Source organism: Athene cunicularia (assembly GCF_003259725.1).
Source record: "Athene cunicularia isolate RWA chromosome 2 unlocalized genomic scaffold, athCun1 chr2_part1, whole genome shotgun sequence".
Taxonomy (NCBI): Eukaryota; Metazoa; Chordata; class Aves; order Strigiformes; family Strigidae; genus Athene; species Athene cunicularia.
Window position 1 is genome coordinate 103,543,202 of NW_020799095.1, and position 14,590 is coordinate 103,557,791.

Sequence of the window (14,590 nt, forward strand, 5' to 3'; positions counted from 1 at the left end):
ATGATCCACACAGCTTTGATCCAGCCACACAAGTTTTACAAGCTGCTGTAAATTTCTTTTGAGATGCTTTATTTCATATTTGTCTAAATGCCTGCCCAGATCCCCAGTTTCCCTAAAGCACATTTTTCTCAAAGGAGGTTTTGGTCACTCTCCTCTGCCCTTTCCTTATATTTTATTCCTCTTTATTTTTTTGAGAATTATTAAAACAATGATGGTAAATTCCTGGGGTTCTTTAAGAACACAATTAGTTCCATATATTGCAACTCGAAAGCAGCCAGTGTTTAAACATGTCAAATGCCTAATGATAAAACTTAGTTCTAGCACAAATGAATCTATCTGGTTTTCACAGCAATTAACTTCTTACCCAGCTTGAAATCATCTACATGTTGTACATAAAACATACTAAAAAAAAAGAGGGTAGCTCAAACAAGAAACAAACAATGATGTTTTCAGAACAGAAGCAGTATAAATGCTCATTGCTAGCAAAATCATCAGATATTTTCAGGTGGGTTTGGTTTTTTTTTTTACCTTACCAACACCCAAAATGATAATTTCTGTATCACAAAGGAGTATTTCTATATATCAGCTTTTCAACTCTATAAGAAAGATTGACTAATTACCCCTGGTATGCACTTAGACAGCAGATGATCCTCTGCATTTCTATGATAGATACTTGTACGCAGTTCCAGTATTTAGAGAATTAGGTATCCACCCTCTGCTTTCTACTACATTTATAAAGATTTTTCTCAGTGCTGTTTTTTGTATGTTCTTTTTGTTTCCAGGATGTGATGACCAATACAACCAAGATGCTGATCCTGCAAGTGCGAGACTGAAGCAATAGGTGGTTGTTTCAGCTTCACTGAAGTCATTCAGCATCCTGTTTTATCAAACTAATACATTGTCAAAGATTAATGTATAATCCTTTCAGATTAATACGCTATAGTAACTATTTTTTAACAATGAGCATCACATGAATGCCAAAAGAACTGCTGAACTGTTGTCTAACTTCATCCCCATAAGACAAAGGTGGCCATGCTATTGTTCTTGCACCATATGCATCTGATTAGCAGTTTGGCTGTGGGAGAAAATGAGCCATTAGGGGATACTGAAGCCGTGGTTACAAGGTCATTATGAAAGCCAGCTAATGTGCCCAGCCCCATCCTATAAAGCAGAAAAGCCTCAAAAAAGCCAATCTGTCTCTTGCTTCTGAACCACTTCTAGAGAACCCTCTGTCTTCACCTCTTCAAGGTACGTGGCACCTGTCTTATAGCTCTCAGCCATACAAAGATTTAATGTATAGCTAATGGATAGCCTTTCTGATTCTTGGCAATATCTTAATTTCCTTGGTTCTGTACTGTCTCTTCCTTTTTTTTAAACCTTACAAGAGCCACCACAAAGAAATATACAGCATTTTATGCTGCAGAGACACCTTACAATAGTTAAGTACAGAAAGTAAAGAAGGCTATGTGGGTTAATGTAATTAATAGAATTTGTGTAAGAAAATTCTTCTCTTATGAGAAGCCGGATATCATGGTCATATTTACAATGATCAGACATGAACAAGACAAGATTTTCTTTTCAGAAAGGGCTACATCTATCAATGTGTATCTATATATGCATTCATACATAAACACATACTATACATAGCATAGAAATACATAAACGTACATCACTGATGAGATAGGACCAAACTATTACAAACACATTATAACTCATTTTGCTTTCCTAAAAAATGTGAAAGATATCCTGAGACTTTTAAAGAAAATTAAAACTCTTTGCTCCTTGTAAAATATTGGATTAGGTTAAAAATTGTGGTAGCTATTTCTTTTTGAACATCAAGTAGCCACTCCACTCTACCTTCACTCAAACACAAACATCAGACTTTCTGTCATAACAAAGAGAAAGCCAAAACAAGAAGCATTTGCCCTCTGCTACTGGAGATAATGGCCAAAACATACACTTCCCCTTCCTATGACTAATGAGATAGCTGGTGAAGTGCCACCAATCTTCAGCATATAAAGTGTAGAGCAGTTATAGTACAGAACTCAATTTTAACAGTATCTCTGTTCACATTTAAATATTTTAAAGTGACCACTGGAAACATAATCCAGATACTGTCGCTACTCTCAGTGTTCCAGTTCTGTATTAAGGACACAAAGGGAAAACCTACAATACATGTATGTTCTCCCCAAAGCATACTTTGCTGATATGGAAACACTACACATCGTGACTCAAACAGGTGTGCATACATGCACCAGTCTAATAGCACCTGTTCAGGTCAGTTTTGCAAATGAGGGGCACAATCCACACAGCTGAAGCTTTGACAAGCAAGGACAACAGAAGTCATTTAACAAGGGATACAAGTAGGCTTCTTTAGGCCAAATAACTTTCATTTTCTTTGACTTTACCAAGAAGTGCCTTGTCCACTCTTGCTGCTACAAGATTGACTGTTAATGCATGTATATTTGACCAAAAGCTGAAATATTTGTATTTCCAGGTTATACCAAACTTAAGACCCAAGACCTCCTGTTTCCTGTAAATACTTCACGCGTTATAATGGTTAACTGTATTTTTCCTTTGTCATTTCAGCCTATCAAGGAATCTCTTTTCCTTATATGCTGCCCCATTACTGCAAAGGCCTTAAAGTCCTCCTGCCATTTAGTCTCTCCCCTGAAACCTCTGAGCTCAGAAGTTGGCAGGGCAATGTGATTCATCATCTTGTTCTTATTTTATGAATTATTAAATATTTGTGTAATGGAGTAAGCATTGCAACAGCAACAATAACAGCACTGAAGCATTCTACCTATTAGAACCATAGACACCAACTGGAGTGGAGCAAGGGTTTGTTTAATCAACATCTGTTGATGGTAGAGAATTCAGGATATTTTAAGATCCTCCCCTAACACAGCAGGTCTGCAGCTGATCAGAGGAAAGGAGGGATTTGCATCTTCACCTTAGTTGATACAAAACTTATATACTGTGCCATGCAGTTTTTTAATCCTTCCACTTATGTCCTAGAAAGACTTCCATATAGCATCTGCTTCCACTGAAATTACTAGCAACCCAGTCACTGAAATTTTTGAGCAGATCTGAACCTGTAAAAAATATATACCTTTCTTTACTCTTACTCAGTCAATTGTTTCAGTATTATCTTCTGTTTGATGTCCTGAATTTTACTGGCCAGTAATATGGTATACCAGGTTAAAGAATTATTTTTTTCTATCTGATTTGAAAAGTATCACTTTTCAGTTTTGGGGAGCAGCCAGCTGTACTAACACTCTGCTGCTGTAAAATACCGCAATAAAATACACTTCATCTTACGTTAAGCTCAGCAAGAGCTAGCCTTTTGGCATTCCAAGTTATTCTTCACCTTATGAGATCATGAAACAGAAATTACCATAAAGAGACAGAGAAGCCTGATTACCCAGATAAGACAACCATGCTTTTCATTGTCACACTTAAGTGGCAAACTTAACAAGTAAACTGACAGTTTGCTACGTGTATCTGGCACAAAAGGAGTTTGCTCCTTGGGAAAGACAGAGCTACAGAGCTCAGCATCTGCCTACATCTATCTTCTTCCCAAGTGCTAGATGCCAGTGGGTGTGCCAGTAGCCAGGTCAGGTAGGAACTGTTATTATAGCTGCCTTGAAGTATCAGGACCTCTGACCAAAGGCAGGAGAGGAGGCAATTCCAACCTCCTCATAGGTGGACCATGACTTCCCACAGCACTGGCTCAGTGGTGGCTCAGCTGGCATCCAGGAGAAGAAAAAAGCTGGTTCCAGCAGGTAGAGTGTAAAGTTCCTGGCAGCTGTGGTCCATGAAGAAAAGAAAAATTGACTTGATTTTCCTGGAGGCAGGATACATTGATACTGTGGTGGAAGACAACATTTTAAAGAACAGACCAGGTAGTGGATTCTTCAGCATTTAGCTACTTTATGTGCACCATTTCATAATCCTTACCTAAGTCCAAATTAACCAGGCTCATGCTTTCAACCCCTGTCACTTTGTTTTTTCTCAAAATGCAAGAGAACACAGTTCAAGGGACCATGACTTCTGAAGGAGAACTTCAACAGTGAGATGACTCAGGCAAAACCATGGGGCCAAAGGCAAATATGTTACAAGCTACATCAATGTGTTTCCATGCATTACAAGAACTGAACATCTTTTCAACATTCAGCTGGACACTCAGTCTAATGCCATGTGCTTAGCTGTTGCCCTATACCAGGTAACACCTTCACTAAGCAGACCAGAATCACAGAATCATCGAGGTTGGAAAGGACCTTGAAGATCAACTAGTCCAACTTTTCACCTAACACTGACAGTTCCCAACTACAACAGACCCTAGTCTGAAACACCTCCAGGGATGGGGACTCCACCACCTCCCTGTGCAGGCCATTCCAATGCCTAACAACCATTTGTAAATAAATACTTCCTGACATCTAGTCTAAACTTTCCCTGGTGCAACTTGAGGCCATTCCCTCTTGTCCTGTCACTTACTGCTTGGTTAAAGAGGTGCATCCTCAGCTCTCTGCAGCTTCCTTTCAAGTAGCTGTAGAGGGCGATGAGGTCTCCCCTCAGCCTCCTCTTCTCCAGACTAAACAATCCCAATTCTCTCAGTTCCCACAGAAGACTGACAGCAGAAAATATCCCCTGAGCAACGTGGAAAGCCAACACTGAATTTTTCTTTTCCACACAGACATCAGGTAGGTGAACACCCACTCAGCTGTGCACTCTGAAATCACCTCCACAGATGGCTGAAGTGACACAGATGGGGACTAGCCTATTGTGCCACGACTGACCGTATCTGGAGCACCCTGCTGTAGAGGCAGGTGCTGGGTAGGATGCTGCACACATTCTCAGCAACTGCTCTTTCCATGCTAGATTGCTCAGGGTGAGCACTGCAGATTGAGGCCACTGTCAGTTCAAGATCTGTGCAGTTTCTGAGTGCATCTTCAAATCTCTTCTTGCCCCAGTATCACTACTATCAGAGAACAGATCCTACACATGCTGCTTTACTTATACATGGAAAACACAAATGTTTTTTAAAGGGTTCAAGGATACTGTCAGAACCAATGCAGATGCCTAGAGTAAGGGGAATGTTTTTGTGAAAAGCAATATAATGCATTTTTTCATTGTTAAAATCTATAGAAACACCTGAAGTGCTTACGTTTCCTGTAAGCATTATCAGATGTAAAACATGTTTCTGTCACAACTAATTCAGAACTCTGTGGAGGATATCACTAGTATCAAAAATAGCATAGGAAACTTTGGGATGCGTAATCAAGTATTTTTTAAAAATCTGTTAGCAAAAATAGCAAGTTTCCATCAACCTCTCTCCCACATGACACTTACAGTTTTGGTATTTCTGTGCATGTATAAAGTCCATTTCCTATTGTATTTCCTATCTCACGAATCCTTTGGGAAAACCTAATTCATAAACAAACAATTCCCAGACCAGATAACTAAATCTCCCTGCTGACCCCTTTCTGTACAACCCAACAATAATAACAGAGACACAGTCTCTGTGTTACCATTCTCTGGTGTGTTTATGCTGTTTTAGTAATGATGTAATGGAAACAAATTGACATGCTATTATTATTATTATTATGCTAAGGACTGCAAGGAAGAATTGGTATTCTTTAAGGTTTTATTTTTCCATTCAAAAACAAAAAAGTCTTTCCAGGGCTTTCTAACCATTCACTATTACAAAAGGTCAAAATATTCCATCAGAAACCTTAAAAAAACATGATACTTGAAAAAAACATTTTATAAAACGCTAACACAGCTAATCCATTTTGAGCAATGCCTTTTATGAGCAATGTCTCAAGGTTACACACTCAGTCCTTTGGGTCCCTGTGTCTCTCGTGCATGGGAAGACAGTGACAGAGGTGACTATAGTTGACTACAGTCTCTGGCCTCCCACTCCCTCTGAAACGCTAGGGAAGCCTCTGCAAGAAGGGCCATTCCCTTCTGCCCCCTTAGGACAACCCTCCATAACAACATGCATGGAAAGAAAGTTGGACTCTGCCCTCTTTCTCTCCGTGCTAGATGTGGACAGGACGAGGGAACAGCTCAGATTCATCTCCTGAGGTTGTCTAAAGCCTGCCTCATTTCCCTGAGCACCACATACTTCAGGGACAACACATAAGCCATTCACAGTCTGCCTCACCTAGAGCCCTACAGTTGTTTGCTGACTTTTGTCAAAAGTCAAAATCTAATCCTTGAACAGGTGTACAGAGTGGGATTGAAACATGAATGCACTTGAGATTTTGCAAAGACTGGTTCTCAGCTGGGGAGGGAGAGGAAGAGAAAGACAGGGAGACCTGTTTCAGACAGAAGCAGCTCGCTAACATGAGAAGTTTCTGAAGAAAGCAACCTGGAGTGTGACACCAAGTGCCTATCAGAGAGGTCAATGATTGGGCTCAAGATTTCACCCATGAAGGCTTTTAAGAATCAAAAAGGCAGCTAGCAATCCAGATTCTGAAAAGAACAAGGAACCCAGCAAGGAAGAAGAATGTGGCTATTTTTGGTCATTTTTGGAAGCCTGGTCTTACCTAGCTTTGAAACCTCCTACATTAGTGTGTTATATAGTGCACAGTTCTCCCATATAATTTCGGCATCTACACCAGTACATTAGCAATGGAAACAATTTCCAAAACAGTCTCATTCTTTTCTCTTCTCTTTGTCATACTTATGATTCATCTCCCAGCCTCAGCTTTGCATATATAAGTAATTCCAGGAGACCAAATAAAAACATGGGAGACTAGAAATTTATTATACAGAGAAACCAATGAAGAACCTGCATCCTCTGCAATTCAAAATTCTGTTAGATTTGACAAAATCTACTTTTAAAGTGTCATTTTCTACTGTCAAGTACATACAGACTGTTTGTCAAGGGTAGGGATGAAAAACTACCTTCCAAAGACATACGCCAAGCTCGTGGTTCTGCAATTAGCTTTATGTTCAAGAGAATGACCACACCGAATGTACACGATGTACTTCAAATGGATATCATGATGGATAAAAGGAAACAAACTAATTCAGAGCATCTCTTAGGGCTCAATCTATCAATTAAAGTCTGCTGAGACTGGATTTATTATATCAAGCACAGATGAAAATTGTGCTGTGATACTACCCGAAGCCTCAACACATAACTTTACGTACCTCTGTGTGACCATGTCATGCCCAAAAGCTATATAGCTGACATTTTCAATGGATACACACCTACAGCCCTTCACACCACCTCTTAATGTACATATTAAAATCTTCCATTACCTGGATATTCGAAATCTCCAACAAGTCTGTTATTCTTACAAGACAGCTTCCTTAAATTGCATTAGTGCTCCAGGGAGCCTCTGCCTCTTAGCTTAGCGGTCACATAGCACACAAAGGAGTTGTTATGGAGACTGATGTCTTCTCAACAATTATATGGTGTAATTAGTGTTGGATGCTACAAGGTAACTATCAAGCTGTCTCCATGGAAACTAACTGAAAACCTATACTTTTAAGGTTTCAGCAACTGGTCTTTTTTATAGACCCTTAAGATACAGTTAAGTGCACACTGCCTTATCTGCTTGTCAAGCTCAGCTGAGAAATACATTTTCTTTTCCAAGGTATTTGCATAGTCCCCATGGTGACTCACAGGAATCAAATATATGTGTCAAGAATAAATGTATGTATTTCATACAGCTAGGACTAGCCACAAATCAATAAGAATTTTAAACATTTTTAATTGTCTTTATGCCTATGTGCGTGCATATCCACATGCATAAGAGTACACAAGGTGCGTAGATGGAAGAAGCTCACTTGCACTCTTATGAACCCCTTCATGGCATACTTGAAATCTTTAGGGTCATGGAAACTCCTTCTCTCAGGTTAGGGACGCGCTTCAGACCATGCTGGTGCCACTGAGAGCACCTACCAGCAGAGTCTGGCCAGGTCCAGCACACAATTCTCCCTCTCTCACAGGGCTTTGGTTTGCTGCTGCACAGGTTTTCAGGACTGGGCAAGCAGAGATCTCGAGACAGCCTTACACACACTGCAGGATCTTTGCCGAATGAAAACGTACTGTGTTTATGGAACTCCAGTGGGAGTTTATGACATTTTTGCATAAAGCTTTATGAGGTCCAAGCCAAGAAAGCAATGTGATTTTCAGCCAAGAATCTCACTGTCACTTTTGTCTGAGCACAACAACATGCAAAGAAGACACTACTTCAGTCTACAGTATAACCAAGTAGGTAAGTGTCAGATAACCAAACACATTCTTGTTCTGATTATGATTATGTGTATTAGATTTTTAAACAGATTTTTTAATCCAGAAGCCTCTCCCATTAGGGCAGAGATGAACAAGGAGAGCCATTTGCTTCAAAAGGTAGTAACGGCTAGACTCTTTTAGAGTGGCACTTATTTCTGCAAGCCCTCAGAAGTAAGGAACTGACATTCTGGACCAGAATATTTTATAGCACTTTCATGCTAAGCAGCAGTGAGAGAGGAATTAAGAGATATACAAAAAGGAGTGCAGGCTTTAACAGACGCTTTAAGACTGCAAAAATGTGGAAAAGCATGAATTAGTTTTATTTCTCTTGGTTGGTTTACCCCTGGAATTAAAGCTGATAACATTCTCATGTGAACTGCTATCTATGGAGAGAGGTGTAGTGAGCATAAGCAGGCTGGGAGCCCCAGAAGACTTGCAGTTGTGGCCTCTCCATTTTATGAAAAGCAGGAAAAAGATAATTTCTGCTTTAATAAAAAAAAAATCAGTACTTTCCTGATCTTTAAGAGGAGTATCATTCATTTTTTTTGCACTGACATGAAGATGGATCTAGTCCATCCATTCTCTTCAAGAAACCATGGGGACCAAAGAAGCAGATACACAGACACAAAATATAAAATCAAAGACTACAGGAGGCAATTCTGAATAGCTGTTATATATTTTTGGGGAAGACTAACAGTGCTGTGGTGTAAGTACAGTGGGCCACAGTTAGGCACATGGGACCCATGGATAAAATACTCTTTCAGCCACTCCTGCAAAATTACTTTCACAATGTCTGGCAGCCAGCGTTAAACATAGGGTGACCTGGAGAAAACACTTCTTAAGTTAACAAACAAGGAACCAAAGCAGCTGACAGGGGATGCTTTTATGTATCAGGGAGCCTCCAACACTGTTCAGATACACTAGGGATTACATAATGGTGCATCGGATGGCCATATGGAAAAAGACTGCATACACCTGATAAGATTCATCTAAATTTTCTTCCAACCAATGCATAATACCAAACTAGTGTAAAAATCAGTGTAACTTGATTTCAGTTATCCAACTTCATTTCTTCACATGAGGGAGGAAGAAAGAGAGAATCCAAAATCCACTCATCTTCCCATTTATTCTTCCTCTTTATAACAAGCTGTCTCAATAGGTTCCTACAGGAAACAAGCTGAATTCTCTACTACAAGTTTATTGGGATAACACTAAACATGACAGGGTAATATGGTAATGAGTATCTTGCTGAAGAAAAGTTCTGAAATACCATTTTCCCTTCTATTCATGATTCAAATTATTTCTGCTGCTTAATTTATTGAGAACCTAACAGGTTTCATCACCAGATACAGATTGGCAGCCTTAATCTAAACAAACTCACTGACAGCACTGTTAGAGCTCATTAGCGTTCTCACCAGATGCTTCTGTCTGTATATATGAGTATCTCCAGTTTTTCTTTCCAGTACATAACCCATGATACCAGCATAGCTTTCAAATTAAAACAAGAAATCTCATTACAGCTTCAAATCCTTGCTCTTCTGGGGATTAAATCTCTGCAAGGCTACGACAAAACATTCCATATTTCTTGGGCTTCTTAAAAGCATTTTTTTGTTTGTTTTAGAGATCACTTTAGTGATTTTTTGGCATTTCTCATGAATCTGTACAGATTGACTAACACACACACACTATTTGCTTTCACAGCAAAAGTGCAGAGAGCGTTTGTCACTATAAATACCACACAGGATGATATACACAGACGAAACCTGTGCTTTGTCCGTCTCTGCAAAAAGCAATGCTTTGACACAAAAGCTGTCAGAAATCATTATGGGGAAAAATTTAAAAAAATCTCATACATTGATTAAGTGGCCACAGCCAAAACATTGTAAAAACAAGTAATGACCCAGCTCCAGTTTTTAAGTGAATGAAAAATTAGAGGGCAGGGAGGCCAAATATGTGGGCTTCGCAAAGAATGTCTTCTTGAATCTGCAAAGCAGGTCCAATCAAATCGCATGGTTAGTTTCTTGGTCTATCAGCACTTAACAAGAAATGCAGTGGTGGCAATGATCTCAGCCTCAGCTCATCAGTCACATAGGTACAAAGCATCCAAATGGAAAACAGATTTTCTGATTCTCTGCACCTCCCTAGAGGCCTGCGCTGCTGCCTGAGGACTACAGCATTCTCCTTTCTTGGCTCATTTGCAAGATAAACATATTCCGGCTTCAAATGCTGCTCCTTTCCAACTGCTGGTGAAAACTCCAGTCAGTCTGAGAGATTAAGAGGATGATCTAGGGCGCTACTCAATCCAAGAAAAATGCTCATGTGGGAATGCAAAGCCGTTACTGTGACCAGAAGTTTTTTTTCCACTGGATCTCCTTCTGCAAGTCCAGATTCAAATACTTCCTATCTTTATTCTTCATCCACATTAACTTCCTTTTCTCTCTCTCTTTTTTTTTTTTTTTTTTTTTTTAAAAAAAAGGAATGTCACACTTGGATGTAAACAGATTTTTATAGTTAGTATATTTAAATACAGCTTTTCTGCACTCACAATGACTTAAGATGTGACTGAGACAGTGCTTACACCCAGGCAACATTGGGCTGGATCAGTATGTAGTTTTAACACTTCCAAACACCTGCAGGAAGCAGCATTAGTGATCAGAGAGATAGGACTCTTCTTACCCACTCCATACATAAATTTATAGTTCCTTATAGCTGAGAATATATGTAAATTTATAGTTACCTTCTGATAAGATACCTTCTGAGAATTTTGTAGGAGCTGGTAGATCAGCCCCTACCCTCCTCGGCAAGGTCCAGTTCAGCTCTTCCTTTCTGCCTGTGTCTGTCTCTGCAGTCTCTTTTGATCCCTGTTTTAAAACTCAGGTATAGTGTTCCCACATTTTTCAAACATTCACTGACTTCTAACCCAAAATCAGCTGCAATTCAGCACTTGGAGCCACAGTTCCTCCATGCTACCCATGCTGCCTCAGATGGATATGACTGGGCCCTAAAATCATGCTTATAGAAAGTTTTAAAACATTAGTGAAAGACATCAGGGAAACTGCTAGATTTGGTAAAATTATTAGTGCTACAGACAGATCTCGCATCCTTATTACTTATTGCCCTCTTTGAATTGAAGACAAAATATATAATTTGAGCACTGGGTTAGAAGCTACAACAGGAAAAGGACTAATTTGCTCTGTTACAAAAACCTTCCTAAGTAAGATAATTAAACCATGCACATTAATAAACACAGACTTTTAAGCCTGAAGGACAGATTAAATTATCACCGTGACATGGACAAATTTTTAGTTGCTATAAAGGCACATAATTTCATTGACAACAGTGGCTAGAACAAACATTGTCTAACATGTCTAGAACTGGCCAAAACCCCACAAATCTAGAAACCCTTGAAGTTTGGGAAAGCTTTGATCCAGTCCAGACTTTGTGGCTCTGATCCCCTTCAGCTGGTAAGGACCCAAATCTGCTTAAAATATATTTCACAACACTTCTTTGCCTGAATATTTTTCAGATAGGTCATAAATACCACATGAACCATTTCTCCTTATCCACAACACCTACTAGCAGAGCCAGCTACTCCCATCTCCAACTCAGAATGTCAAACAAGCAAAAAAAAAAAAAAAGATGCAAGGGCAAGCTTTAGATCAGTTGACTTGCTACCAAGAAGCAAGAAGAAAGCGAAGGTACTAAATCTGAACAGTCAGAATGTTTGGAAGAAATTCAAACTGGTGAGAAACTCTATGTGACTTGTACAGTGTGGAACAGCTTGCAAAGCACAAAATGAGCCATACCGCTCCTTTTTTGTTATCCCCAGAAAAAACAAAGACTCATTTGACTACAGTTTCTAAACAAATATATTATGCAAGTCTACTTTTTTTTTTTTTTTTTTCTTCATTCAGTGTAGTAGGAAAGCTGTGATCACAAACCATGTAGGAAGGTTGTGGTTTTCAGATGACCTAGCTGAGGGTGATGAAACAGAGTAAAATCTAACCAGGGAAAAGGAATCTGACAAGCTTTTCTGACTGCATTTACCATTGATATTTTAACAAATAAGCTGCTAATAACTTAAATCAAGTACAGCCAGACCCTATATACACGGATTATAGGATAGTTCCAGTAGGAATGGACCTCAGGAGGTCAGACCAGGTTGGTCAGGGCTTTGTCCAGTTGAGTCTTGAAAAGCTTCAAAGACAGAGACTGCACAGCCTCCCTGGGCAACCTGTGCCCCTGCCTGACTTGTCCTCAGGCTGAGAAAGTTTTTCCTTATACCCAATCTGAACCTCTCTTGTTTCAACTTATGCTTTTTATCTTACAACCGCCCCTCCTACCCACCATTCACCGTGAATAGCCTGAATCTGTCTTCTTGATAATTTCTCCATAGCTACTGTTTGTTAGGGGCTCCCAAAGCTGTCTCTCTTCCAGGCTGGACAAGCCTGGTCCAGCAGTCACTCCTCATGAGGCAAGTGCTCCAGCCCCCTGACTTTCTTGGCAACCCTCTGCCAAACTCACTACAGTTTATCAATGTCTTCCCTGTGTTGAGGTGTGTGCCTGACACAAGGCTTCCCATTCCAGACGTGGTTTAACAAGTGCCAAGTAGAGGGGCATGATCACTTCCATGAATTTACTGCCTGTGCTACTGTTAGTACAACCCAGGATACTTTTGGCCTTCTTAGCTGTCAGGGCACACTGCTGGCTCACGTTCAGCTTGCTGTCTACCAAAATCCCCAGGTCCTTTCCTGCAGAGCTGCTTCCCAGCCATCCAGTTCCCAGCCTCTATTATGGCCAGGGGCTCCTCCTTCCCACGTGCAGGCCTTCACATCTGTCCTTGCTGAATTTTGTAAGATTTTTGTTGGCCCATTCCTCCAGCCTGTTCAGGTCCCTCTGGAAGGCAATGCTTTCCTTCAGTGTTATTGACTGGCTCCCCGTTTGGAGGACTGACTCTTCAATAAAGATGTTAAACAGGATGAGTCCCAGGACAGACCCCTGTGCTACTCCAGTTGTCACAAGTCTCCAGTTAGAGTAGGAATCATTAACTTCTACCTTCTGAGCCTCATCATCCAACCATTTCTTTACCCATCTAATTCTCTGCCCATCTAAACTGTAACAATCAAATCTGGATACACGAACTGTCAAAAGCCTCGTTAGGGTCAAGGCAAATAACATCCACCTCTCTCCCCTGCAACAGTAACAGTGGGAGTTCTGGTACTGAACTTGAGTGAATTAGTCTTAACTCTTTGCTTGGGGAAGACACGCTGGAAAAAATGGCTGGTGCACACACTCTCAAAGGGAGTATTCTCCAAAACACCTTTGGGATTAGCAGGCCAAATCCTTAGCTGCAGTAATCAGCCCAGTTCCATTAAACTTAGCCTATATACAGTATTTCATTTTAGCTAACAATCCTGGCTCATTATGCACCTGGTATTTGTTGCTTCAACTCTACATGCAGGTTGCACAGACAGGCCCTAGGAGCATCAGATAGGAATAGCAAAGAAAGCTAGAGATGCAGAAATTCCTCAGTTCTCTTGGGAGAAGCACAGATCCACTGTGTTCCTGTGACAGTCTTTCTCTTACCTTTGCAAGGAAAATCCATGCTGCATATTGCCCTGAGGTTGTGCTGCTTTTTAGCTTCACTGTGTGCAACATCAGAAAGAATCCCAAGAGTCCACTGCAAGGGATGGGGAAAGCTTGTTAATAAAGTTTCTTAATTTCAACTAAGCAACCTCTTACAGGCACCTTGGTTTTCTTAATGCAGAACTGCAGTGTTAATCCTATTTGGAGAAAGCAAGCTGGTGGGCAAAGAGCTCACATTATGGTCCAGTACATCTTGAGTTTTGTTCAGTCTGTGACTAGAGTCTGAGTAAAGTCTGACGCTTTTATGGCTGGTCTCTAATGAACTTGCATAATCAGAAAAGTAGAGATTATTGGAAACATGAGGTGAAATATTAACTTCAGGCATTGAAATGGCCCTGAATAAAGGCAATGCTAATTTCAACAGGAGCCACACATGTTTGGCAACTAACTCACTCCAACCTCCACAGAGCCTTGAACTGAAAAAATAACCACTGGAAAGTTTCTGCCTGAAGCTTTCAAGCTGTTTAAATTTCACGAAGCCTAAATTCTAATTAGGAAGTCAAATACATCTCTACTGTATAACAAATAGACAGATGACTCAATAGTGCTGGGAACAGAATAGTCCAAAGCTCTCTGCGGACAATTAAGGGAATTTTGATTCTCAAATCATATAGGACAGTAGTCCCCAATGCTCCTGTAGCCAAGACTACTCTTAAGGAAACTGTTCCACATCTCACTGGACTTCACATC

The 14,590-nt window shown here is 40.2% G+C and overlaps 1 protein-coding gene across 1 annotated transcript in view; it reads right to left on the minus strand.

Moving 5' to 3' along the window:
• Window positions 1–14,590, minus strand: part of TMEM241 (transmembrane protein 241) — a 64,766-nt gene that overhangs the window by 16,574 nt on the left and 33,602 nt on the right. The window contains exon 14 of the mRNA XM_026842210.1: window positions 13,841–13,934. Within this exon, the coding sequence (XP_026698011.1) occupies window positions 13,841–13,934 (94 nt within the window). The remainder of the gene's footprint in view (window positions 1–13,840; window positions 13,935–14,590) is intronic.